The 26684-nt window shown below is 36.1% G+C and overlaps 1 protein-coding gene across 21 annotated transcripts in view; it reads left to right on the top strand.

Annotated features, from left to right (window-relative positions):
* The window catches only part of PTPN4 (protein tyrosine phosphatase non-receptor type 4), a 269179-nt gene that overhangs the window by 224853 nt on the left and 17642 nt on the right, over positions 1 to 26684 (top strand). For all 21 annotated transcript variants that reach the window (XR_012133350.1, XR_012133348.1, XR_012133349.1 and 18 more), the window contains 6 exons: positions 4375 to 4531; positions 7445 to 7611; positions 8420 to 8510; positions 8596 to 8657; positions 23729 to 23875; positions 25410 to 25538. Coding sequence is in view for 18 of the 21 variants with exons in the window: in XM_073241313.1 (XP_073097414.1) it covers positions 4375 to 4531; positions 7445 to 7611; positions 8420 to 8510; positions 8596 to 8657; positions 23729 to 23875; positions 25410 to 25538 (753 nt within the window). In the remaining 3 variants the exon portion in view is untranslated. The remainder of the gene's footprint in view (positions 1 to 4374; positions 4532 to 7444; positions 7612 to 8419; positions 8511 to 8595; positions 8658 to 23728; positions 23876 to 25409; positions 25539 to 26684) is intronic.

The raw sequence follows: 26684 nt of genomic DNA, 5'->3' as shown, positions 1-26684 counted from the left end.
GACACTTCTTAATGAATTGTGGGTGTATTATCTTTATTGCTATTACATGTAGCAAATACGGCTTTCAAATTCCCATTCATGTTGTTGCCTACTTTATTTAAGTGGTCTTCAGAGATTTTCAGTTTTTGAAATTTTAACTATCTCTCTGTCCTAGGAAAAGTATGAACTAGCAGCCTGAGAGGAAGAGGCCACTTATGCTTTTTTTTTTAATGCTTTATAGCAATTTCAAAATAGGTTTGAAGATCACTGTCAAGATTGATCAAGGAGATCATGATACATGATTTCGGTTCTGGTTTTCAAAGACTTCTTTGGTTGCACATAACAGGGTGCTTGTGAAATACTCCTGACTTAAGCGTAAATATAAAATTTATCATATAGTTATAGAGGTGTCTCAGAAAGCCCAAAGACAGAAATGTAGTCAGACCTGTAGAGAAAATGTATAAAAGCATGAGGACTCTAATTTTCATGTTTCTTTTCCCGTGAATGTTATATTCTTCTCCCTCAGTGCAAGCCAATTTGCACATTGAATCAGCTTCATCTCAAGCCACTCCAAATAAAATAGTCTAAATAAAAACAGTGTACTTACCAGCAGCCTTAAGCCAAGTCCTGTAACATCACCACCACACACATACTACCTTCAAATATGATTGTGAATCCACAGTCTCTACTAAATAGAAATTACATAGCCACCACTCTTCTGCTCCTCAGTCCCTGTGGTAGGAGGGCATGACTACTAGTAACTTCCAGATTTATATATTAGCAGCTCAGCAAGCCAGAGTGAACCCTCAATCTAAGTTACAGACTTATGGGAAGTAAACCCTTCATAGATACAGTTTGGAACAGATGTCTCTTTTAAACAAATCCCTTGTGGTCCAAGGGGATGGGACAGAGATATGATGTATAAAATTAGTCTTGAGCCTACCATGCATGTGAAGGATAGGGGAAAATTAGGGGAAATAGCCCAGAATTATTTATTTAGTGTATATTTAGTGGGAAATATATATGTTCTGGGACTGCAGATGAGATGAAAGATTGCTAAATTCTCATCTGTAGATAATGTCTAAACTAGAAAACTAAAGAAAAACAAAATGGTGGTGTTTTAGAGATACTGAGGTAAATACAAAGGATGTAGCTACCATGTTGAAAGAAGTTGCCTCAGGAGAAGGGGAGATGGTATAGAGGAGTACAAGAAATGGTTTCTTATCTTAGTAATCTTATGATCTAGTCAACACTTTAAACTGATGTATAGCTTTGCTAAAAGCAAGAAGTTTTGACTTCTTTTTTATAAGCTTTTTTTAAATTAAATATTTCTGTCTTTTACCTGACAATATTACTTTAGGAATTTCATCCAATGAAACATTTGGACTAGGGAACAAAGGATACACAAAGATGTTCACTGTAGTATTGTTTATAACAGTTAAAAATTGGGGAAAACCAAAAATGTGTGTCAGAATTGGTGAAATAGGTTATGTGCTGCTTTACAGCCATTGACATAATGGATGATGTAGCTCTATACTAGTACGGAAATGTGTTAATAAGGTGGCATTATGGAAAATGCATTTTAACTTCCACATGCTTGATCCAGTTTTTTTAAATGTGAATTATATGCATAAATGAGTCTGGAAACATGCTAAAAATGTTAACAGTGTTTCACTTAGGTAATGGAATTACTAGTATTTATTACATTTTTCTGTTTTCATTTTTTAATTGTCTGAATCATTACAATGAGCATGTATTGAGCATGCAGTGAACATCTTACAATTAGAAAAGATAATACGCCTTTTTTTAAATTTGTATGCCAGGTGTCAGTGAATGACACAAATATTGATTTTTCTGAGCAGCAAATGTGCATAGTTTTCACCTAAGTTAGGGATGCTCCAGGAACATTCTATAGACAAGTTCATTTCCAAACAGAATTCTGTTACTCTAAATTTTCTTTTTAGGCTGTACAAATTATTGGTAATTTTTCCTTTGTGCCACATAGAATTATGTTCCATAAATACTGGCTGAATTTAGAATAAATTAAAATAATAGAACATCACTTTTATATTATTTTATTAATTTAGAGAGCATCACAGTCTTCCACTTGGAAACCTCATTTTAGGTGAGCTGAAGAAAAGGACAGGGTTTCAAATACTTTAATGTCAATTTTTATATTGGATGCCTTCTAAAATTGATAAAATTATTCCCAGTTGAAGTCATGTTTTTCTTCCTCTGACTGTCTTTGAGCCAATAGCTGTTGCTCCAGTAAAACTGATTTTAATGTAAAGTTTATCTAGACTTTCAGATCAGAATGAAATGCAAATAAAAAATTATAAGCATACCTGGTAAAGGCAGATTAAATATGAGAGTTCCCTTTAGTGGTAATGAATTTTTTAAAAATCCCTGCATATTATGGCACATACTTCCTTGTTAGTCTCGGTATCAGAATTGAAAATATTAATAGACATGCAAGGTACAGTAAGAATGATTAATAGCTATCCTCCCACTAACACAGATTATCTCCTCTTTTCTGCCAACACTATCCACAAAGTAAGGTGAGAGGATCACTCCTTGCAGTAGCCCATTACATCTCTCCCATTAACAGTAAGTGTTCCCAGTTCTCCACTCTAGGGTACCTCAAAGACATTTATAAAAACTTGAGAACATACTAGTCTACAAAAGCATCAGACCACAAGTGCACAGGGAGTATGTGAATGTCATCTGCTCCACTACAAGAAGTAGAGACAGAAGCAACTAAAGAGAGTGGTCATAACCTTAAACTTGAATTTTCCAGATTTTGACACTTTGCATTGAATTACCTCATTTTTGTCTTCACAACTCTGTGAAATAATTACAGCAGATATGCTCTGTTTTCAGAGTTTCAAGATGTCTAAGGTCACACATTTCTAAGCCTTAGAGGAAGAGCCAGTGCCTTTTCCACAAATGACAGTACCATGCTGGATTTTATTGACTTTGTGCTAATAATGAATTTGAGTAGTGCTTTCATTTTTTCAAGCCTTTTTCACCAGAAATTCTCCTTTTTGTAAGTCCAATCCCGTCATTTCCATCTCTTATTTGATGTGTCATCCTGCAAACTTGACCCCCAAATATTCTCACTGCAGTATTCCTGCAACAAGCTGTCTATATTTCTGTTTGTCTGTTTTATCTTAGTTACTTCTCTTCTTTGTTTTTTTCAATAAAATACAGGCAGTCCTCACTTAGCACAGTAGTGCAGGACCATAAAAATGTCCCTGCAGTCTGAGACCATGCAAAATGATCTTGATAATGGAGAAAATTACCATTGTTTCCATGATCTTTACATTTTTTTTCAAAACATTAAAATATCTCTTACTTTTCCCTATAAATGCATAGGGAAATGAAAAAAATAGTGAAAGTAATACTGGTTTAGCATCCTGCAGTTCAAAACATTGGAAACACTGAGAATTAAAGTATTTTATTTTTTTGTGAAAACTTGTCACATGTAATTTGAACATTGCTTGTCTCCTCGTCACATAACTTAAAATACAGAGTGAACATTTTTCTTGTCTTGACAAGTTGTCATAATCCTTTCTAAGTTTGAATCCACTTCTAGCATTTTGTCCTTTGTATTTCCAATATTGTGAAATATCACTAACAGTTCCTTTAATGAACAGTTTTTCCAGCATCCCTTGCTCTAGGACATCTTCATCCTTGTCATTGCAGCCACTTTCATCGTCCCTATTGATAAGTTCACCTTCACTAAAGTCCTTTCACTGCATATCTTGTCTCCCAGACAGTAGTAGTGTCACTATTTTCATCTTCAGCCATTTATTCTGCAACTCCACTTATATTCGATTTGTATTTCACTTACAGCAGTACCTTTTTTTTGTTTCTTTGCTGCATTTTTAACTTTTTAGCCAATCACCTCCTTAGAGATTATCTATTTCACTGGGAGACAAGTCGGCAACAGACATACAGCGACAGATCACCAGACTGTGAAAGAAGTGGTCATGCTGTGTGTAACTTTTGGACTGACAAGCTCGTAGCAAAGTTTGTACTTTTATGCACTTATTAACTATTAATATATCATGGTAACTGAAATTTGAGCCATGTTATTTAACTAAACTATGTAACTGAAATTTGTACATATCTGGATAGTGTATCTATATACCTTGAGGTCATTGGTCTTATCAGTATGTCTAGGCATACAATAGGGCCTCAGGGAAAAAGTCGTTGAGGTATCTTATAGGAAAGCTAGAACCTACTTTTTTTTAAATAGGTGAATTCATGGATAGATGCTTTTCTATGTGTAGTTTTAGTTCTCCTATTATAGAGTCTATTAGAATACATTCCTGTTCTTTACTTTCAGAAAGCTTTGTACAAATCTGACACCTTATTTGGATTACATTACAGGCTGACCTCTGTGTCCCTCGATTGAATGAAGGGGACCAAGTTGTACTGATCAATGGTCGGGACATTGCAGAACATACCCATGATCAGGTTGTGTTGTTTATTAAAGCTAGCTGTGAGAGACATTCTGGAGAACTCATACTTCTAGTTCGACCTAATGGTAAGTTGTAGCAGTAGATATTTTTCATAATTAGTTAGTATTTATTACTAGACACAGCAGCCAGAGTAGGCTTGTTAAAACATAAGTCTTGTCATGTCGGTTTCCTGCTCAAAGCACAGTGGCTTCCATTCACATTCAGAGTAAAATCCACATTCTTGTGCCCTTGCCTTGCTCACTCTTCTCTCTTCTATGCTGCTTTCTTGCCAGGAATACTTTCTGCCTAAAATACTCTTGTTGATTATTTTTATGGTTTCTCCCTTACTTCATTCAGGTCTCTGCTCAGTCACCCTCAGATGATTCTTCTTTCCTGATACCATAGCTAAAATGGCCTCCCTCCTTCACCATTGATCTAGTGGTAGTAGATACTTGTTGAATGCATTTTAAACTCAGTTCCACTTATAGAAAATTCTGTAACAAGCTATAGTTAAAGCATTTTTTAAAAATCCTGTCCATGTTTTCAGTAAATAATGCCTAATAGCCTGACCATGTCATCTCCTGATCTGGACAGCTCATTTGTCAATTCATAGAATCTCAGGTTTGGAGAAACCTTAATACCATAAGCTCTGGCTCCTTTGCTGATTGAGTTTTCTTCTAACAAACTTAAGGTTATCCTGCCAATGAGAATCACTCAGTAGCTCTTGAAGCAGTTTATACTCCCTTTCACTGAACTAAAAATCCATCTTTTTTTCAGTCCTCTTGTTCCTAATTCTATCACTTTGTACTATATAGAATAAATTTAATGCAGAGTAAGTTCAGTCTTCTTTCTCCATTTATTTGACAATAGCTTATTTTACGATAACCTCCCCACCTCTTTCTCCAGTTTAACAATCCAGATCCTCAGCCAGTGTTTATACAGCATTATTTCAAGTTTGCCCAACACTTTATAAATCTCTGAGAAAAAATTCTTACGTGTCTGTACCCGAGCATTAGACATATTTTTCTAGTTTTGTTCTGAACAGATTCATATTAATCATGTTATCCACCAGTGTAATAATTGGTTAATAACCTGTTATCAGTTGTTGAATATATATCCTAGAGAAGTAAAATGTATTTAGAACTCTGCTTATTCCCCTACCACACCTAACCCTGCAGAATTTGCAAAGAGTTCCTTTAAAAAAAAAAAACTTATTACTTTGTCTCCTGTACAGAAAGGCATTTTCATTTTATCTTCTCTATTCTCTGCTTTTCTGCATTCATGGTCCAGAATGGTTTTCTAGAAAAATTCAAAGGACTTAACAGAACATTCTGTTTTGGCTTTTTCAGGAATTCATTCATTTAGACCTGATATTAAAGTGATTGAATGTTGGGCATTTTCTGTCACATAAATCAAACTTAAGTTTTATACCAAGGATAATAATTCTACCAATTTTGTTTGCTATGTTTTCTCTTGATAAAAGATCCTAAATATCCTATAATAATAGCTAATAGTTAATAAATGCTTTCTATGTACCTGGGCTCTTTTGTATATTCTTATTTAATCTTTACAGCTATACAATAATAGATGAAAAAATTGTCCCTATTTTGTAGTTAAATACCTTTAGGCACTAAGACATTTGGTTATCTGCTAATAAATTTATGACTATTATATATACAGAATATGAACAAAAGTCCACATAATGGAAAAGTCATGGCCTTTTAGCAATTCTAAATCACCTTATTTATGCTTTAAATTAGGAGAGGAATCCACCTAGGACTCAACTTCTTGGCCAAACGTCTTTCTCATATTGTTTTATTGTCAGAATCAGTACAAGGACCTATATTTTTGGTGTGGGTCAGTCATGTGTATTTTTACTTAAAATAACATAATCAAATTTTTAAATTACGTTTGCCAAAAAAATTAGAAAAACCAAAAGGTTGTTTTTTCTGGTGTTTTCCCCTTTAAATCTTACGTCTAAGACAGAATGCATTCATACTTTTGTCTTCATTTCAGAAATTTATTCTCAAAAGTGCATTAATACCTGAGCAAGAACCAAACCTTTTAGACAAGGGCACAGGAGACCCCTATCTTGGCCCCATCCTTTGGAGGGTTCTACTCTGCTTCTCCTTTAGCTGTGCCCTTCCCCACTGGGGTCAGGATTTTACAGGATCAAGGGGGCATATCAAACTATTACCTGTGACCACCCCTCCTTTTCTAGACCACTTTTTAAATCCTCAGTTCTCTGTCCAAATAGCTGTTAGCCCACTTCCCAGGCCTGTGTGACCATTTTTTCCAGGTCCATTTTTCCAAGGGTGGATCACATGGTATATGTGCCCGTAGGCCACCAATTTATAGTGGGGAAATTGTAGGAAAAGTTAACATATGGGTTGGGATGTTCACATGTATGTCATAGGCCTGCATGTTAAAGAATGGAGCTGAGGCTGGGAAAAGAAGGTAATAGGAGCTACAGGCTAGAGTTTAGGGTCTGGACCTTCTCACATTACCATGACCATGAATTCTGGCCTAGATTTCCCTTTTGAAATCTTGGCCTCCCAGGTTATTTTATAGACATGTCAAGGAAAGAGGGTAGAACATATTTTGTTTAGCACTGTGTTCAATTTATTTGTAAGTTTTCATATCTGTACACATAGTGTATAGGCCTCTATTGTACTCTTGCCCTAGGTCATACAAATTGAGGGTAGCTCTGATGAGAACTGCTTCTTGGCAACTCTTCTTTCCTTTAATGTCTCCTCAAACTGTGAACATTTTCAGCAATATGGCCAAGAACTCTTCTTTTACCTAAAGGTACAGCAAAGTTCAACTCACAGCCTCTCCATCCTTACACAGTGGCCACAGACTCAGATCTGAAGAATTATGAATAAGTGATTTATTTTTCCGAGCACAAAATTAAAGAACATAACTGATAAATACCTTTTGCCAGTTCATTAAGATTCCCATGTGGTGTTTTTGTTTTTGTTCTTGTTTTTGTTTTATAGCTGTATACGATGTAGTAGAAGAAAAGCTAGAAAATGAGCCAGAGTTCCAGTACATTCCTGAGAAAGCCCCACTAGATAACATCCATCAGGATGACCATTCTCTTCGGGAGTCAATGATCCAGCTAGCTGAGGGGCTTATCACTGGAACAGTCCTGACACAATTTGATGCAAGTAGTATTTTATGGAGCGATGTTTGTCCATATTTTTAAATTACTTTCATGGTTTTCTTAACTGTCTAATCTGTCAGTTATAGCTTATAAGCTAAAATGGTATTATGAGAACTATTTGACATAAAAAAGTTCTAAAATGCAGTTTTTTAATTGCCCCGAAAATACTAGCTATGGTTCAAAGTTACATGTTTATGTAAAAGAGAAGAATAAGAAGATTTTATAAATAATCAGCAAGCTAAATTTTTTTCTGTAATAGCTGTTTTTATGAAAGGTGGCAGATGAAAATAGGCTATTACAGACTTAAAAATCATGAGTTAAAGGAAAATAACTTTTGTACCTTGTCACATTTAAACTCTCTCTAATTTTTGTTGGTGTAGTTGGCCATCATGAATACATGTTGCTCTGAAATTATGTTAAAGATCAGTAACTATAAAATATTGAAGCTGTGTCAATTTTTTTTTAAGCTCAGTTTGTATACTGTTAACATCTTCAAAGTAAATGAAAGCTAAATGCTTTCTGCATTTTTGCTATTCAGGACTTCAGGTACTTTTGCCCTAAGCAAAATTGTTTTCACTTATTTTACAATTTTTCAAAATATGAGAGATAATTCATTTCAGAAATTATACAGAATTCAACATCACAAATCCGGTTCAATATCTGACTAGCCTAAAGTATATTATGGAATAGATAAGGTATTCTAAGGAGCAAACCTGTTTCTTGTTACCGTAGAAACAAGTTTGAAAAACAAAACAAACTTGATGACCAGCTGGACTCATTTGAAATTTTTTTTTCTTTTTTTTTTTAGCAATTATATAGGAAAAAACCTGGAATGACAATGTCTTGTGCCAAATTACCTCAGAACATTTCCAAAAATAGATACAGAGATATTTCGCCTTGTAAGTATCTGCTATCTCTGTATGTTAAGTTCAATCTTTTTAACATACCTTTAATAAAACATTCTTTCTTTTAAATTTTTTTCAGATGATGCTACACGGGTCATTTTAAAGGGTAATGAAGACTATATCAATGCAAATTATATAAATGTAAGTCCTTTAGAATAAGGGTCAGTCTAACTTTGAGATTCATACTCTTTTGATAAAAGCCTGAGAGAATGTTAAAATTTTCAGATAATGAAAAATGTTTTAAAACTCACATTTAAAAAATAGTTTGGTGGTATTGGCTTTAAAATGGCAGCCTGAGAAGTGAGACAGAAACCTCCTCCCAAAACTACATATAATATGAAAATACAGCAAATACAACGAATCCTGGAAGAACGACCAGAAAGAAGACTGTGACAGACCGCCTACATCTGGGGTAAAGAGAAGATTTCACGGAAAGGGGTAAAGTAGCAAAGCTGTGATCCAGCAGGACCCAAGCCCTCTCCTCACTCCAGCTCATCGGTGGGAGAAAGAGAAATGGAGTGAGGAGGGGTGGAAGCCTAGGACTACTGAACACCCAGGCCTCAAGATCAGCTTGGGGAGCACAAACCCACATTACACATTGCTGTGGAGATTAGTGGGGTTGGAAAGCAAAGACAGGCTGAGTAGTAGGAGAGATTGAGATTCCAGCCACTTATGGAGAAGAGGTACACACAACCAGCCACCCCAGGACAAAAGAAAGGCAGGTGTTCTGAAAGACTTTCCAAGAATGAGAGGGCTGTAAAAGGGTCAAGGATGACGTAGAGCTTGCTCAGAAGAAGTACAGGTAGACAAAGTCGTCCCAGCACACTTAGCCCAGCAGGTTGGGAACTCTCAGGAACTTGAGGCGCTCCATTCCCCTGGCTAGTGACATGCGCTAAGGCCACTCAATATGATATGCAGCTTGATGCTCCCTTCCAACCGGCATGGTTTCACAGGTATGCTACTCCACCATTGCACTAGGCCAGCCAGAGGATGGCTCCACCTATGGCGAAATGCACAGGCTCCTCCTTGCGTGCTCAGCCCACTTGCCCTGGCAGTGGAGGCAGGCACTGCAGCTAGGAAGCAGGAAAGAGCTCTTTCCTCCTGACAGACATGGGCGCAGCTCACTACGACCCCGCCATTGCTCCAGGTTCTGGGCAGCTCAAAAGAGTAGAGTTTCTGGGCAATAGAGGGCACTGCCTACACAAAGTTATTATTTAAGCAATCAATACAAACATGAAATGTCAAAGTAAGCTGGTACAAACCAAAATCCCACAAACACCAGAAGGAGGGCTAAGTAAAACTGAAATCACCAGTACACCTGATAAAGATTTCAAAATAAAAATCACAAACATACTCACGGAGCTACAGAAAAATATTGAAGACCTCAGGGAGGAATTCAAGAATGAGATAAAAACATTGAAAAAAATACAGTATCCAAAAAGAAACATACAATGGAGGGATTTAAAAGCAGATTAGATAAGGTAGAGGAGATGGTAAGTGAAATAGAAATTAGAGAACAGGAAGAGAGAGAGGCTGAAGCACACAGAGAAAAAAAGGTCTCTAGGAATGAAAGAATATTAAGAGAACTGTGCAACCAATACAAATGGAACAATATTTGCATTATAGGGGTACCAGAAGAAGAGAGAGAAAAAGGGATAGAAGTGCCTTTGAGGTAATAATTGCTGAAAACTTTCCCAATCTAGGAAAGGAAATAGTCTCTCAGGGCACGGAAGTGCACAAATATCCTGACTCAAGGGACCCAAAGAAGACAACACCAAGAAATATAATAATTAAAATGGCAAAGTTGAAGTATAAGGACAGAGTATTAAAAGCAGCTAGAAAGAGAAAAAAGATCACATACAAAGGAAAACCCATCAGGTTATCATCAGACTTCTCAGCAGAAATCTTACAGGCCAGAAGGGACTGGAATGATATATTTAATGCAATGAAACAGAAGGTCTTTGAACCAAGAGTACTCTACCAGGCAAGATTATCATATAAATTTGAAGAAGGGATTAAACAATTGCCAGATAACCAAAAGTTGGGAGAATTTATCTTCCACAAATCATTTTGGAGGGACTACTATAGATGAAAGTTCTCCTAAGGCTAAATAGCTGTCATCAGAGAAAATAAAACCACAGTAAAGGAAGTAGACCAATTAATTACTAAGCAAATGCAAAATTAAATCAAATAACCACAAAGTCAGTCAAGGGATACACAGAGAGTACATATTATGACTCCTAATATATGAAGAGTGGAAGAGGAAGAAAAAGAAGGGAAGAAAAATCCTTTAGATTGTGTTGTAATAGTGTACTAAGTTAAATTGGATTGTTAGTAAAGAAGTTACCCTTGAACCTTTGGAAACCATGAATCTAAAGTCTGCAGTGGCAATAAGTACGTATCTATTGATAATCACCTTAAAGGTAACTGGACTGAATGCACCAATCAAAAGACATATAGAGTTACAGAATGGATAAAAAAGCAAGACCCTTCTATATGCTGCCTACAAGAGACTCACTTCAAACCCAGAAACACACAAAAAGTGAAAGAATGGAAAATGATATTTTATGCAAATAATAGGGAGAAAAAAGCAGGAGTTGCAGTATTTGTATCAGAAAAAAATAGCCTTCAAAACAAAGAAAGTAACAAGAAACAAAAAAGGACTTTAAATAATGATAAAGGGGCAATCCAACAAGAAAACCATTATAAATATCTATGCACCCAACATTGGAGCACCTACCTATGTGAAACAGGTACTAACAGAATTAAAGGGGAAAATAGAATGCAATGCATTTATTTTAGGAGACACCAGCATGCCACTCAACTCCAAAGGACAGATCAACCAGACAGAAAATAAGTAAGTTAGGAGACAGAGAGGCTGAGTAACACATCAGAACGGAAAGACCTAACAGACATCTACAGAACACTCCACCCAAAAGCAGCACTTCTCAAGTGCACAGGGAACATTATCAAGAATAGATCATATACTAGGCCACAAAAAGAGCCTCAGTAAATTCAGGATTGAAATTGTACCAACCAGCTTCTCAAACCACAAAGGTATGAAACTAGAAATAAATTGTGCAAAGAAAACAAAAAAGCTCATAAACACATGGGTGCTTAACAACATACTCCTAAATAATCAATGGATCAGTGATCAAAAACAATAAAAAAACAGATCAATCAATATATGGAGACAAATCAAAACATTAACTCAACACCACAAGATCTGTGGGATGCAGCAAAGGCTGTGCTAAGAGGGAAATATATTGCAATACAGGCTTATCTCAAGAGAGAAGAACATTCCCAAATGAACAGTCTAAACTCACAATTAATGAAACTAGAAAAAGAAGAACATATGAGACCCAAAGTCAGTAGAAGGAGGGACATAATAAAGATCAGAGCAGATATAAATAATATTGATGATAATAATACAACAGAAAGAATCAATGAAATCAGGAGCTTGTTCTTCGAGAAAATACAACAGATATACCCTTAGCCAGACTTACTAAGAAAAAAAGAGAATCTACACAAACAGAGTCAGAAATGAGAAAGGAAAAATCACTATGGATACCATAGAAATAAAAAGAATTATTAGAGAATACATGAAAAACTATATGCTAACACACTGGATAACCTAGAAGAAATGGACAACTTTCTAGAAAAGTACAACCTTCTAAAACTGACCCAGAAAGAAACAGAAAATCTGAACAGACCAATTACCAGCAATGAAATTGAACTGGTAATCAAAAAACTACCAGGAACAAAATCCCTGGCCCAGATGACTTCACTGCTGAATTTTATCAAACATCTAGAGAGGACCTAACACCCATCCTCCTTAAAGTTTCCCAAAAAGTAGAAGAGGAGGGAATACTTTCAAACTCATTCTATGAAGCCAGCATCACTCTAATAGACAAAAACATCACAAAAAAAGAAAATTACAGACCAATATCCCCAATGAACCTAGATGCAAAAATACTCAACAAAATTTTAGCAAACCAAATTCAAAAATACATCAAAAAGATCATCCGTGATGATAAAGTAGGATTTATTCTGGGGATGCAAGGATGGTACAGTATTCTTGAAAGTCCCATCAACATCATACACCCAACAACAAAAAGAAGACAAAAATCACATGATCATCTCCATAGATGGTGAAAAAGCATTTGACAAAATTCAACATCCATTCGTGTTAAAACTCTGAACAAAATGGGTATAAAGGGCAAGTACCTCAACATAATAAAGGCCATATATGACAAACCCACAGCCAATGTCATACTTAGCAAAAAGCTGAAAGTTCTTCCTTTAAGACTGAGAACAAGGCAAGGATACCCACTCTTCCAATTTTATTCCACATAGTACTGGAGGTACTAGCCATGGCAATCAGACAACACAAAGAAATAAAAAGCATCCAGATTGGTATGGAAGAAGTTAAACTGTTAGTATTTGCAGATGACATGATGTTGTACATAAAAAACCCTAAAATGGAACCTAAAGAATCCACCCCAAACTACTAGGACTAATAACTGAATTAAGCAAAGTTGCAGAATACAAAATCAATACACAGAAAATCTGTTGAATTCCTATATACTAATGATGAACGAGCAGAAAGAGTGATTCAGGAAAACAATTCCACTCATGATTGCATCAAAAAAACAAAAAGGAATAAACCTAACCAAGGAAGTGAAAGCCTATACCCAGAAAACTATAAGACACCCATGAGAGAAATGAAAGAAGACACCAGTAAATGGAAATACATCCCATGCTCATTGATATTGTCAAAATGGCCATCCTGCCTAAAGCAATCTACAGATTCAATGCAATGCCTATCAAAATACGAAGAGTGTTCTTCAGTGAACTAAAACAAACAGTTCTGAAATGCATATGGAACCACAAAAGACCCGGAATAGCCAAAGCAATCCTGAGAAGGAAGAATAAGGCTAGGGGGATTATGCTCCCCGACTTCAAGCTCTACTACAAATTTGCAGTAATCAAGACAATTTGGTACTGGCACCCACAACAAAGCCATACTTGAATGGAACAGAATAGAGAGCCCAAATATAAACCCAATCATATATGGTCAATTAAGATACAACCAAGGAGCCATGTATATACAGTGGAGAAATGACAGCCTCTTTAACAACTGGTGTTGGCAAAACTAGACAGCTACATGTAAGAGAATGAAACTGGATTATTGTCTAACTCCATACACAAAAGTAAACTTGAAATGGATCAAAGCCCTGAATGTAAGTCATGAAACTATAAAACTCTTAGAAGAAAATGTAGGCAAAAATCTCTTGAATATAAACATGAGCAATTTTTTTCTGAACACATCTCGGGCAAGGGAAACAAAATAAAAAATGAACAAATGGGACTACATCAAGCTAAAAAGCTTCTGTACAGCAAAGGACACCAGAACAAAAAGGCATCCTGTAATATGAGAGAATACATTCATAAACAACATATCTGGCAAGGGGTTAACATCCAAAATATGTAAAAACTCATATATCTCAATACCCAAAAAGCAAACAACCCAATCAAAAAATGGGCAGAGGATCTGAACAGATTCTTGCTCCAGAGAAGAAATTCATATGGCCAACAAGCACATGGAAAGATGCTCCACATTGCTAATTATCAGGGAAATGCAAATTAATACCACAATGAGATATCACCTCATCCCAGTGAGGATGTTGGTAATGTAAATTAGTTCAACCATTGTGGAAAGCAATATGAAGGTTCCTCAAAAAACTAAAAATAGAAATACCATTTCACCGAGAAATTCCACTCACTAGGAATTTACCCAAAGAAAATAAGATCCCAGACTCAAAAGGACATATGCACCCTTATGTTTATCACAGCACTATTTACAATAGCCAAGATATGAAAGCAACCTAAGTGTCTATCAGTAGATGAATGGATAAAGAAGAGGTGGTACATACACGCAATAGAATATTATTCAGCTATAAGAAGAAAACAAATCCTACCATTTGCAACAACATGGATGGAGCTAGAGGGTATTATGCTCAGTGACATAAGCCAGGCAGAGAAAGACAAGTACCAAATGATTTCTTTCACTCATTTGAGTATAACGACAAAGCAAAACTGAAGGAACTAAACAGCAGTAGACCCTCAGACTCCAAGAATGGACTAGCGGTTATCAATGGGGAGGAGTTGGTGAGGGTGGGTAGAGAGGGAAGGAGAAGGGGACTGAGCACGTCATGTTTGGCACATATGGTATTGGGGGGTCACGGGTAAGATAATGTAACAGAGAAGACTAGTGACTCATGGAATCTTGCTTCACTGATAGACAGTGACTGGTGGATGTGGGAGGGACTTGATAATATTGGTGAATGTAGTGACTACAATGTTGCTTATGTGAAATCTTCATAAGATTGTATATCAATGAACAGTAAATAAAAAATTTATTAATAAAAATAATAATTTGGTACTAGTATTTCAATACATACATATAACAATGAAATAGAGTACTCTGGCCCAGAAATAGACTGCAGTAAGTACTAGAATTTGTTTATGGTAAGATAGGCTTTTAAGTCATTGAAGAAAAAAGCAGATTATCTAATAAATTTCCCCCATCCCAGTGTGAGGGAAATTAGGTGAAAAGAGGATCATTACTTATTTTTCTTAACTTTGTAATATAGAGAATTTTGAACATACAGAAGTAGAGGAAAAAATAAGAGGAATTTTTTAGATTCATACACATAACTCAGCTTCAGCAGTTTCAACTCATGGCCAACTTTTTTCATCTATACCTCTACCTGTGCCCCACACATCCATATTATTTTGAAATAGATCCATACATCATATTGTTTCTGTACACTTACTCTTAATGCCAACATTAATAGATACATTAAAATAACAAATGTGAAAAATTGAATCGTGGAAGTGCTTGGAGGGAAATACATGAAAATTGAGTAAAATCTCAGAAAGGGGAAAGTATTTCTAACTTAGGTACATGTCTAAGGTAAAAAGATAAGATTGATGAATTTCACAATGTAAAAATTTTAATTTGGGGTATGCTTAAAAAGCACCAAAATGAGAAAATAGAAATTTAAAAAAGATTGCAAAGGACTTGCTCAAATTGAGAGCTCTATAAATGAATTAAAAATTCAGTGCAATGAAAATATATAGAAAGACAGTTCACAGAAAAAATAAAAGCAAATGACAATTCTTTTTTGTTTAATTGGAATGTAGTTGATACGCAAAATTATATAGCTTTCAGATGTGCAACATAGTGACTCAATAATTATATACATTACTAGATGCTTGTCATGGTAAATGTAGTTCTCCCTGTTACCATATCAAGACAGTACAATATTAAATTCTCCACGTCATACTTCCACTCATTCCTACAACAAACTTATCTTACAATTTGCAGTTTGTGCCTCTTTGTCTCCTTCACCTTTTCCCCTATCCCCCCAGTCCTCTAACCAACAATCTGTTGTCCATATTTATGGGTCTGTTTATTTGTTTTGTTTTTTAGATTCCACATGTAAGTGAAATCATATGTTATTTATCTTTTTCTGCCTGGCTTTTTTCTTTTCACATGATAACCTCTAAGTCCACCCATGTTATTGCAAATAGCAAGATTTCCTTTTTGTGGCTAATATTCCATTGTGTGTATGTATCACATCTTTTTTATCCAGTCTTCTGTTGATGGGTATTTGGGTTGCTTCCATATTTTTGCTATTATAAATAGTGCTCTAATGAATAGAAGTGTGCATATATCTTCTTGAATTAGTGATTTAGTTTTCTTTGGGTAACTTTCCAGGAGTAGAATTGCTGGGTTTTACAGTATTTCTATTTGGGGGTTTTTTGAGGCACCCCCATATTGTATTCCAAAGTGGTTGGACCAGTACACTCCCACCAACAGTGTAGGGGGGATTCCCTTTTCTCCACTTCCTTGCCAACACTTGTTATTTCTTGTCTTTTGGATAGTAGTGTTCTGATTGGTCTGAGGTGATACCTCCTGTAGTTCTAAAAATTTGCATTTCCCTGGTGATTAGTGATGTGGAGCATCTTTTCATGTCTGTTGGCCATCTGTATGTCTTCTTTAGAAAAATGTCTATTTGGGTCCTCTACCTATTTTTTAATCAGATTATTTGGTTTTTTAGGGTTGAGATGTGTTCTTTATATATGTTGGATAATAGCCCCTTATCTGACATATCATTTGCAAATATATTCTCCCATATGGTAGGTTGCCCTTTTGTTTTGTTGAGGTTTTCCTATGTTGTGCAGAAGCTTTTTAGTTTGATATGTCCCAATTTTTCATTTTTTATTTTGTTTCCCTTGCCCGTGGAGACATATGCATAAAGAAATTTCTCATGCTGATATTCATGAGATTCTTGCCTATGTTTTCTTCTAAGAGTTTCATGGTTTTTTGTCTCACATTTACGTCTTCAATCCATTTAGAGTTTACCCCTGTGTATGGTGTAAGAGAGTGATCTAGTTTGATTCTCTTGCTTATAGCTGTCCAGTTTGTTGAAGAGACTGTTCTTGGTATGTATGTATATTCATGGCTTTTTTGTCATATGTTAATTGGTCATATATGCTTGGGTTTATTTCTTAGCTCTCTATTCTGTTCCATTGGTCTGTTCTTACGCCAGTATCATAGTGTTGTCATCAGTGTAGCTTTGTAGTATAGCCTGAATTCAGGGAGCATGATATCCCCAACTTTGTTCTTTCTCACATTGCTTTGGCTGTTTGTGGTTTCATATAAATTTTAAGGTTATTTGCTGTAGTTCATTGAAAAATGCCATTCGTATTTTGATAGGGATTGCATTGAATCTGTAAGTTGCTTTGTGCAGGATGGCCTTCTTGACAATATTAATTCTTTCTACCCATGAGCATGGGGTGGATTTCCATCTGTGTCTTCAGTTTCTCTCATGAGTGTCTTGTAGTTTTCAGAGAAGAGGTCTTTCACCTCCTTGATTAGGTTTATTCCTAGGTATTTTATTCTTTTTTTTGATGCAATTGTAATTGGGATTGTTTTCTTGATTTCTTTTTCTACTAGTTCATTATTAGCATATAGAAATGCAGCCAATTTCTGTATGTTGATTTTATATCCTGTCACTTTCCTGAATCCATTATTTAGTTCTAATAGTTCTTTGGTGGTGTCTTTAGGGCTTTCTGTACATACTGTCATGTCATCTGCAAATAGTGTTCGTTGTACTTCTTCCGTACCAGTTTGGATGTTTTTTTTTATCTCTTTTTGTTATCTGATTGCTGTGGCTAGGACCTCCAGTACTATGTTGAATAAAGTGGTGAGAGTGGGCATCCTTGTCTTGTTCCTGATCTTAGAAGAAAAACTTTCAGCTTTTCACTGTTGATTATATTAGCTGTGGGTTTATAGTATATAACTTTTATTTTATACTGAGGTATATTCCCTCTGTACCCACTTTGTTGAGAATTTTTATCATGAATGGATGTTAGATTTTGCCAGATGCTTTTGAGCATCTTTTGAGTCATGACCATATGGTTTTTATCCTTTCTTTTGTTAATGTGGTATATCCTAATCTTTGATTTGCAGATACTGCAGCATCCTTGAATCCCTGGAATAAATCCCACTTGGTCGTGATGAATGATCCTTTTGATGTATTTTTTTTTAACTTGGTTTGCTAATATTTTGTTGAGGATTTTTGCATCTATGTTCATCAGGGTTATTCATCTGTAATGTTTCTTTTTTTGTACTGTCTTTGGTTTTGGTATTAGAGTAATAGTGGCCTCACAGACTGAATTTGAAAGTATTCCCTGTCTTCTAAATTTTGGCATACTTTAAGAAGGACAGTTATTAACTCATCTTTAAATATTTGGTAGAATTCACCCATGAAGCCATCTGGTTCTGGCCTTTTATTTGTTGGAAGTTTTTTTAATTACAAATTCAATTTGTTACTAGCAGTTGGTCATTCAGATGTTCAGTTTCTTCCTGGTTCTGTCTTTGAAGGTCGTATATCCCTAGAAATTTATCCATTTCTTCTAGGTTGTCCAATTTATTGCCATTTAATTTTTCTCTTGCTCTCTTCTCTTGTTTTATGATTTTCTTTTGTGTTATGGTTGGGTTCCCTTCTCTTTTTTGTGTATCTCTTGTAAGCTTTTGGTTTGTGATTACCATGGGGTTCTTACATGACATCCTATGAATATAAAAATCTGTAATAAGCTGATAGTCTCTTAAGTTCAAACACATTCTAATAGCACTACATTTCTTACTCCCTCTCTGTGTTTTATGTTTATAATATCTTCTTTTGCACCTTTTTATTAAGTGATTCCATAACCAATTTTTAGATGTAATTGCTTTTGCTACTTTAGTCTTTTTTACCTTTATACTAGCTTTTAAGTAACTGATCTACTACCTCTGCCATATGTTTGCTTTACCAGTAGACATTTTTCCATTTCTGAAATTTCTTGATTCTATTTATGGTCTTTTCTTTTCCTCTTAAAGAAGCACCTTTAATGTTTCTTGTAAGGCTGGTTTAGTAGTGGGGAACTTATGTTTATCTGTGAAGTTCTTTATGTCTCCTTCAATTCCCAATGATAACCTTGCTGGGTGGAGCATTCTTGTTTTGCAGTTTTTTCCATTCAGCACTTTGAATATATGATGCCATTCCTTTCTGGCCTGTGGAGTTTCTGTAGATAAATCAGCTGATAACCTTTTGGGGTTTCCCTTATATGTAATTCATAACTTTTCTTTTGCTACTTTTAAGATTTTTTGTCTTTGTAATTTGATGTTTTAATTATGATGTGTCTTGGTGTTGACCTCCTTGGGGTTGTCTTACTTGACATTGTCTTTGCTCCCTGGAGCTGTAGACTATTTTCCTTCCCTAGGTAAGTTTTCAGCTATTATCTCTTCAAATAAGTTTTTCACTCCTCTCTCTCTCTCTCTTTCTTCTCCTTCTGGGACTCCTGTAATGCAGATATTAGGGCATTTGATATTGTCACAGAACTCTCTTACCCTATTCTCATTTCTTTTAATTCCTTTTTCATTCAGCTCTTCAGCTTGGTGCTTTCCATTACTCTGTGTTCCAAGTCACTGATCCATTCTTCTATATCCTCTAGTCTGCTGTTCATTCCCTCCAGTGTACTTTTTATTTCACCTATTGGATTCTTCATCTCTGATTGGTTCTTTTTAGACTTTCTATCTATGTTGGGTCTGCCTTAAGTTCTGCTATTGTTTTCTCAAGTACAGTGAGTATCTTTACAACCATTGCTTTTAACTCTTCATCAAGTAGATTGATTGACTGTTTCATTTAGTTTTTTTCCTGGGGTTTTTATTTGTTTGTTCTGTTATTTGGAGCATATTCCTCTGTCTCCTTATTTTATGGTTGGCTGGTTCTATGAAACTTTCAACTTGGTTCTAGTTGAAAGGTCTTGCTTTTCCAGTCTCAAAGGATTGGCCTTGTTTGTGTAGGAGAGTCCCCTGTATCTGTATAGACTGTGTGTGCCTCATGCTTTTGGCAAGCTGGAGGCGAAGTAAGTGGAGATAGGCTTTTCCTGTTGCTGGGGCCCCCAGGATGTGGCCTTGGGGGCCTGTTGGAGGGGATCCTGGTGGACACCTGTGGCTTCTGCACTGGTTGGGGAAGGGTGGTGGGTCAGTGGCAGGTCAGGGGTACACTACAAATAACTCCTGGATTGGCAGCGGCTGAGTTCCCTGTACTTCTTCACTTGTATGCCTATGCACACTCTGGGCCACTCGGGACCCCTCTAGAGAATTCCTGCATTGGGTGCCTGCTGGTCCCACTGGTAGCATGGAGTCAGGTTCTGTGCACATTCTCCCTCAGCTCCCACACACTCTGGACTGCTCCTCAGAATTCCCACTTTGGTGCCCACAGTTCTTTGGCCTGGGATCTGGCACTGTGTGCACTGCATGTTCTCCCAGAGCTCCTGCATGCTCTGGGCTGCTGTAGGCAGTCCCCAGGTTGGTGCCCACCAATGCTGCCAGAAGCCAGGATCAGGGACTTTGCATGCACATGTTCCCCTGTCGCCCCTGAGAGCCCTGGGTTGCTCTAGAAGGGGGTTCCCATGTCGCCACCTGCCAGTTGACAGGTGTTCAGAATCAGGCAATGTGTGCATGCATGCCTGCAGGGTCCCTCTATGCTCTGGGCTGCTCTGGAGAATTCCTGTGTTGGCGAGCAGAGGTCCCACTGGTGGGCCAGGGGTCAGCTGTGTGTGAGTATTCTCCCACAGTGCTCCAGGGAGTTGCCTTGGTGGCACTAGCCTGCAGATTAATGCACCCTTCCTGTGGGCCAGGGAACTGTCCTGTTCTGCTGATGGGGGCTGGGACAGTAGATGGCAGTGGGCAGCAAAGCGGGACTGCTGGCTCTCCTGCAGGATGTCTAGATATGGGCACAGAGTTTGAGGTTGCCTAGACCAAGTCTGAGATTGATACCCCAGGGTGCTGGTCACCTCTTCTGATCCCAGATTGCCTCCAGCAGATTGCTTGCTAAGCAGTGGATGTTTAGTTCTGAAACTTGGGTTCTTTCACTTGCCTTATGGTCTAGTTGCTCTTTAAACCACCAGGCTGAGGTGCAGGAAGTCCACACCTGGCTCCCCTAGCGACATCTCCTTCTCATCTGGTGGGAGTGGGATTACCATGGTTACTGTGTATCTGTCTCTCCTGCCGTTCTGCGGGGGTTTTTTTTGGTGACCTTTTTGTCCCTTGGTTTGTAAAGGTGTTCCCTTTGGTCTCCAATCTTAAGGGTAAAATGCTGTATGTGTAGATATAGATTGAGTGTGTAGGTGGGAGAAGATGGATTCAGGCTCTCTGCACTCCACCATCTTCTCAGAATCCCCACAAATATCAATTTTTAAAATTCATGGCCATTTTCAAATCTGTACCAAAGTATGGTAGTATCAGGAGTGCCACCCTCCCAGAAACTTGTTACCCAGCTTCAGGAGCTATCAACAAATGTCCAATCTTGTTTCATCTAAATACTATCTCCAAGATTACTTTTCTGAAAGCCGAAATATATCACCTTTTTGTAAATACTGTCAGCCTCTGTTATTTGCAGTACTTTATAAAGTCTTCACAAACACTGAATTTTAACAAATACTGAATCGTTGTTCCAATGGGGAAATACAGGGCTAGGTTCCCTAGAACCTCTAGTTACAACATTTTTGTCAGCTGATCAATCAACGTGTTTCTGTTTAAATACATATTTAATATACATTGTTGATTTGTTACCATTGAACTCATGGCCAACAGCATTTAAGTCATTCCTGAGGGAAGCTCGTCTAACACAGTGTTTTCTCAGTAAGGCATATTATGGCCTTTTTGTACTTAGGAACAATAGACAACCCTTGGGGAATATTTTAAACAGTGAAATCATCAACAAGCTCAAAAATTCAAAAATCATGGCACTATTCTACTAAAAAGACTTGTTTACAGTGTGAGTGCAAAAACAAGAAGGCAGACTGTCCTCTTCAGTATTTGCTAGAAATGTACACATCAGTGACTAAAATTTTTCACCTCTCTGGACATATCTTTAAATAATGATGGAAGCCATGCAAGTATTTTGAGGTTACAAATAGATTTTAGCAAATTTGCATACAGATCCATGAGTAATGAGGATTGACTTTTAGTATGTACCTCTAAGGACCTTTCTTTTCCTTTCTCTCTTTTTTTAGCAAAGCCACAATGCTATTATAACATTCCAAGAAATAATAACAAACAGCTAACAATACTTCAAGTTGATTCATAAACAGAAAAGTGCAGATCAAAAGTGCAAGAAATCACCATTTTTTACCTATTGATTGAACTATCAAAAAGTTTGATAATTACCATATATGTCTATATATACCCTTTATCTGAAACCTTGGGGTCAAATATATTTTGCAATTCAGATTTTTTTTTTGGATTTTTGAAGGTTTATTTGGTGCATATGCCATATACACTGAGTACATATATAATATACTATAATAAGTAATGTCCCAGCATGCTATGGGACAAATACCATAATCAGTATATTAATTTGCAACAGCAAAATGGATATTCCCACTATGTAGGACTAATAAAGACTATAGTCTTCAGTCAGTTCAGGTCAGATATTTAAAAAAAGGCAAACAACACATCAGAACTTTCAGAGTTTCAGAATTGTGGGTAAGAGACTTTGGATATATGCAAGAGATTGTCACAGAACAAGCATTCCTCATACATTGTTGGTGGAAGTTTAAATAGGCACAGCCTCTTTGGAGAAGTTGTCACTATCTGTCAGAATTTTAAATGCATATACATTTTGATCCAGCATTCTTATTTCTTCCTCTTGCCATACAAATACATTTCTTCTGTGCCTAAAAATGTTAGGTTGACAAAAGTATTCAGTGTAGCGTTGTTTAGCAAATAGATTGGCAGCAACTTAAATGATTGTTAAATAATTTACAGTATATTTATATAGTAAAGCTATTAAAAAAATTTTATGTACTAATCTAACATGATCTCAAAGGTAAAGTGGGAAAAAAACCAAGATGCATAACATATGCTACCATTTATGTTTTACAGAAAAAAGGAAGGTAGTTTTGCAAGTACATTTGTGTATTTATAGAATATCTATGAAAGGCTATATCAGAAACTAGGGAAAAAGGATTTCCCTCCTGGGTGTAAACTGTAGGCTGGGATGAGAGGAAGACTTCTTTCCTTGTTCACCCTTTGATATTCTTCTAATTGCCGTGTGTATATGTCACCTTTTTTTGTAATTCAATCTCAAAGTGTACTAGGATAATGAGTGATCTTCCCCCCAAAACTCATGATCTTTCTGAAAGTAATGAATTTAAAATATTTTTCCAATATCCCTTTATGTTACATATATGTTATATATAAAATTTAAAACAAATGGCAGAATTTTTGCTCCTCACAAATTTTACCTATAAGCTTTTTAGAGACAATTGTTTTTTTCCTGTACCAGTCTCTGCCTCTGAAATAAGGTTCTCTGTAAAGGTGCTCTTAAAACTGTAAGAGGGCTTTGGCAAATACTTAAATTCCTGTTTCTACTAATTGAAGGGTAAATATGGGTAGCTACTGGATGTTGCCAAGAAATTTTTTCTACAGATATGTAAGAAATTGTTAATAAAAATTTGTTTACTGACTTTGCAGGCAGTTCATTGAGAGATTAGTTGTATTCAGTTAATCATTTGGTGGATGATTTTCATATGCTTGATCAAAGTAAAAAGCAATAATGCAAAAGATTTTACTTTTGTGTTCTTTTTAGATGGAAATCCCTTCTTCTAGCATTATAAATCAGTACATTGCTTGTCAAGGGCCATTACCACACACTTGTACAGATTTCTGGCAGATGACCTGGGAACAAGGCTCCTCCATGGTTGTAATGTTGACCACTCAAGTTGAACGTGGCAGAGTAAGTCATATTTGAATCTTACACATTGCTTGGGCTTTTCTCAAATTACAGTGCATATATAATCAAAATATTCATGTTGATTTAGTCTTTTTTGTGACCTTTAAACTTCCTTTCTTGTGACATGATTAAAATAATCAGGTTAAGTCCTTAAAACTCTGATGCATCATATATGTGATACAAGTGTTAGCCATTGTTATTTGTTTTTATTAAAGTGGATTAATATATATTTGATAAGGGATTTGTATCGAGAATCTATAAAGAACTCACAAAACCCAGCAATAAAATGACATATCCCCAGTTTTAAAGTGTCTAAAGGATGTGAATCAACGGTTCTCCAAAGAAGATATCCAGATGGCAAATAAGGTTATGAAAAGATGCTTGGCTTCATTAGTTATCAGGGAAATACAAATCAAAACCATAGTGGGATACCACTTACATCCAGTAGAATGGCTAAAATTAAAAATGAAGATAATAAGAAATGCTGGTGATGATGGGAGAAAATGGGGCCCTCCTATACTGCTGTTGGATTTGTAAAATAGTGCCGCCCCATTAGAAAATAATCTCTAAGTTCCTCAAAGGGCTATAGAGTTACTGTAACTCAGCAGTTTCACTCCTAGAGATTCGGTACCCAAGAGAATTTAAAAGATGTGTTCACACAAAAACTTACATACAAATATTCACAATGGCATCATTCATAATGGCCAAAAAGTGGAAATAAACTATATACCAAATAAAATGCAGGATATTCATACAGTTGAATATTATTTGTCAATAAAAAGGAAGAAATGATACATGCTAAAACATTATACTAAGTCAACAAAGCCAGTCACCCAAGGCCACGTATTATGATTCCACTGTATAAAATATCCAGAATAGGCAAATCCATAGAGGAGAAAAAGTAGATTAGTGTTTGCCTAGGTTTGGAGTTGGGGAAGGGGGGTGGGATAGAGAGTACTGCATAGTGATTACTAAAGGATACAGGGTTTCTTTGGGGAGTGATGAAAATGTTCTAAAAGTGATTGTGTCTATGCTTGCAGAGCTCTGTGAATATATCTAAAAACAGTTGAATTGTGTACCTTAAATCCTGGATAATTGCATGGTATGTGAATTGTATGTCAGTAAAGCTGTTTTGTAAAAAGCTTAATTTTGAAAATAAATGAATTGTGTTTTAGTTGAAGATTTCTTTCTCATTGTTAATTTAAATCTAAAAAATACCAAAATGAGTACACCATTTTGCCACATTCATAATAGTAATTGATTCAGGCAGGAATTAATGGAGAATGGTAAACACTGGATGAAAGCTTGCTGTAAACAGTGTATTTGCACTCTAAATATATATCCAAATGGACTATTACAAAAAGAAAAAAATGACAGAAGAAATGTTAATAGTTGGCAGATGTAGGTAAAGGATATATTAGAGTCCCTTAAATTACTCTTGTAAGTTTTTTACAAGTTTGAAATAGTTAAAAAATTAAAATATTATATAAGTTGGAGAACCTGAATTATATATATATTTTAAATCTATTGATGTCAGGTTAAATGTCACCAGTATTGGCCAGAGTCCACAGGAAGTTCATCCTATGGATGCTACCAAGTCACCTGCCACTCCGAAGAAGGAAACACAGCGTATATCTTCAGGAAGATGACACTATTTAATCAAGAGGTAGGAAGGCAGGATATCCCTTACTGTTGTGTTCAAGATTAAGGCTTTGAAAGCGGAAAATGTTTTTAGCCTGAGTCCTGGTTTCTAAGAAATACTATTTAAAAAACATTGAACTATTTGCTTCATTGGGATGCTTTGAAATATTACAAAGTATATTCTCCTACTACAATAAATGTATTTACAATTTCTATAGGTAAATATGAATGGTGAAAAAAGAATGTAGCAAATAATACTTATTACTCTTAATACTTTGCCTATTCATAAAAATTATACAAGGGGTGTGTTTGGTTGTAAAGATTTCTTCTTCCAAGTAATATCAACAAAGTATTTGAATACACTTGTGGAAATGGAAAGAACAGTTGAAAAATATCAAATTATTCCCCTTTTTTAAAAAAGTAGAGGAGAGCAATTTCAGTCTCCTCAGTATTGAGGAGGTAAAGATCATAAGTAGGACCTTCTGACAGCAGATAGGTTATAGCTTTCTGCTTGCTACGTCTCCTTACTGCCACCTGGGTCACTCCCCTTGGCTTCTAGATCCAGTACCAGAAATTGAAACTGATTAATAAGTGATGGCTCAGCAAGATATGGAAACAACCTAAGTGTCCATCAGTAGATGAATGGATAAAAAGAGGTGGTACATATAGACAATGGAATATTATTCAGCCATAAAAATAAAACAAGTCCTACCATTTGCAACATGGATGGAGCTAGAGGGTATTATGCTCAGTGAAATAAGTGAGGCGGAGAAAGACAAGTACCAAATGATTTCACTCATTTGTGGAGTATAACGACAAAGCAAAACTGAAGGAATAAAACAGCAGCAAACTTACAGACTCCAAGAAGGGACTAATAGGGAAGCGGGTGTGAAGGGAGGGAGAAGGGGATTAAGGAGTACTGTAATTAGTAATCACAATAAAGGTAGGTCGTGGGGAAGGCAGTACAGCACAGAGAAGATAAGTAATGACTGTATAGCATCTTACTATGCTGATAGACAGTGACTGCAATGGAGGTAGTGAGGACTTGATAATATGGATTCATGTTGAAACCACAAGGTTGTTCATGTGAAACCTTCATAAGATTATGTATCAGTGGTACTTTAATTAAAAATTAAAAATAAAATAAGTAAGTAAGTGATGGCTCAGTAAC

Source organism: Manis javanica, chromosome 7, assembly GCF_040802235.1.
Source record: "Manis javanica isolate MJ-LG chromosome 7, MJ_LKY, whole genome shotgun sequence".
NCBI lineage: Eukaryota > Metazoa > Chordata > Mammalia > Pholidota > Manidae > Manis > Manis javanica.
The sequence above is the reverse complement of the archived record's forward strand: the minus strand, read 5'-3'. Positions and strand labels throughout refer to the sequence as shown.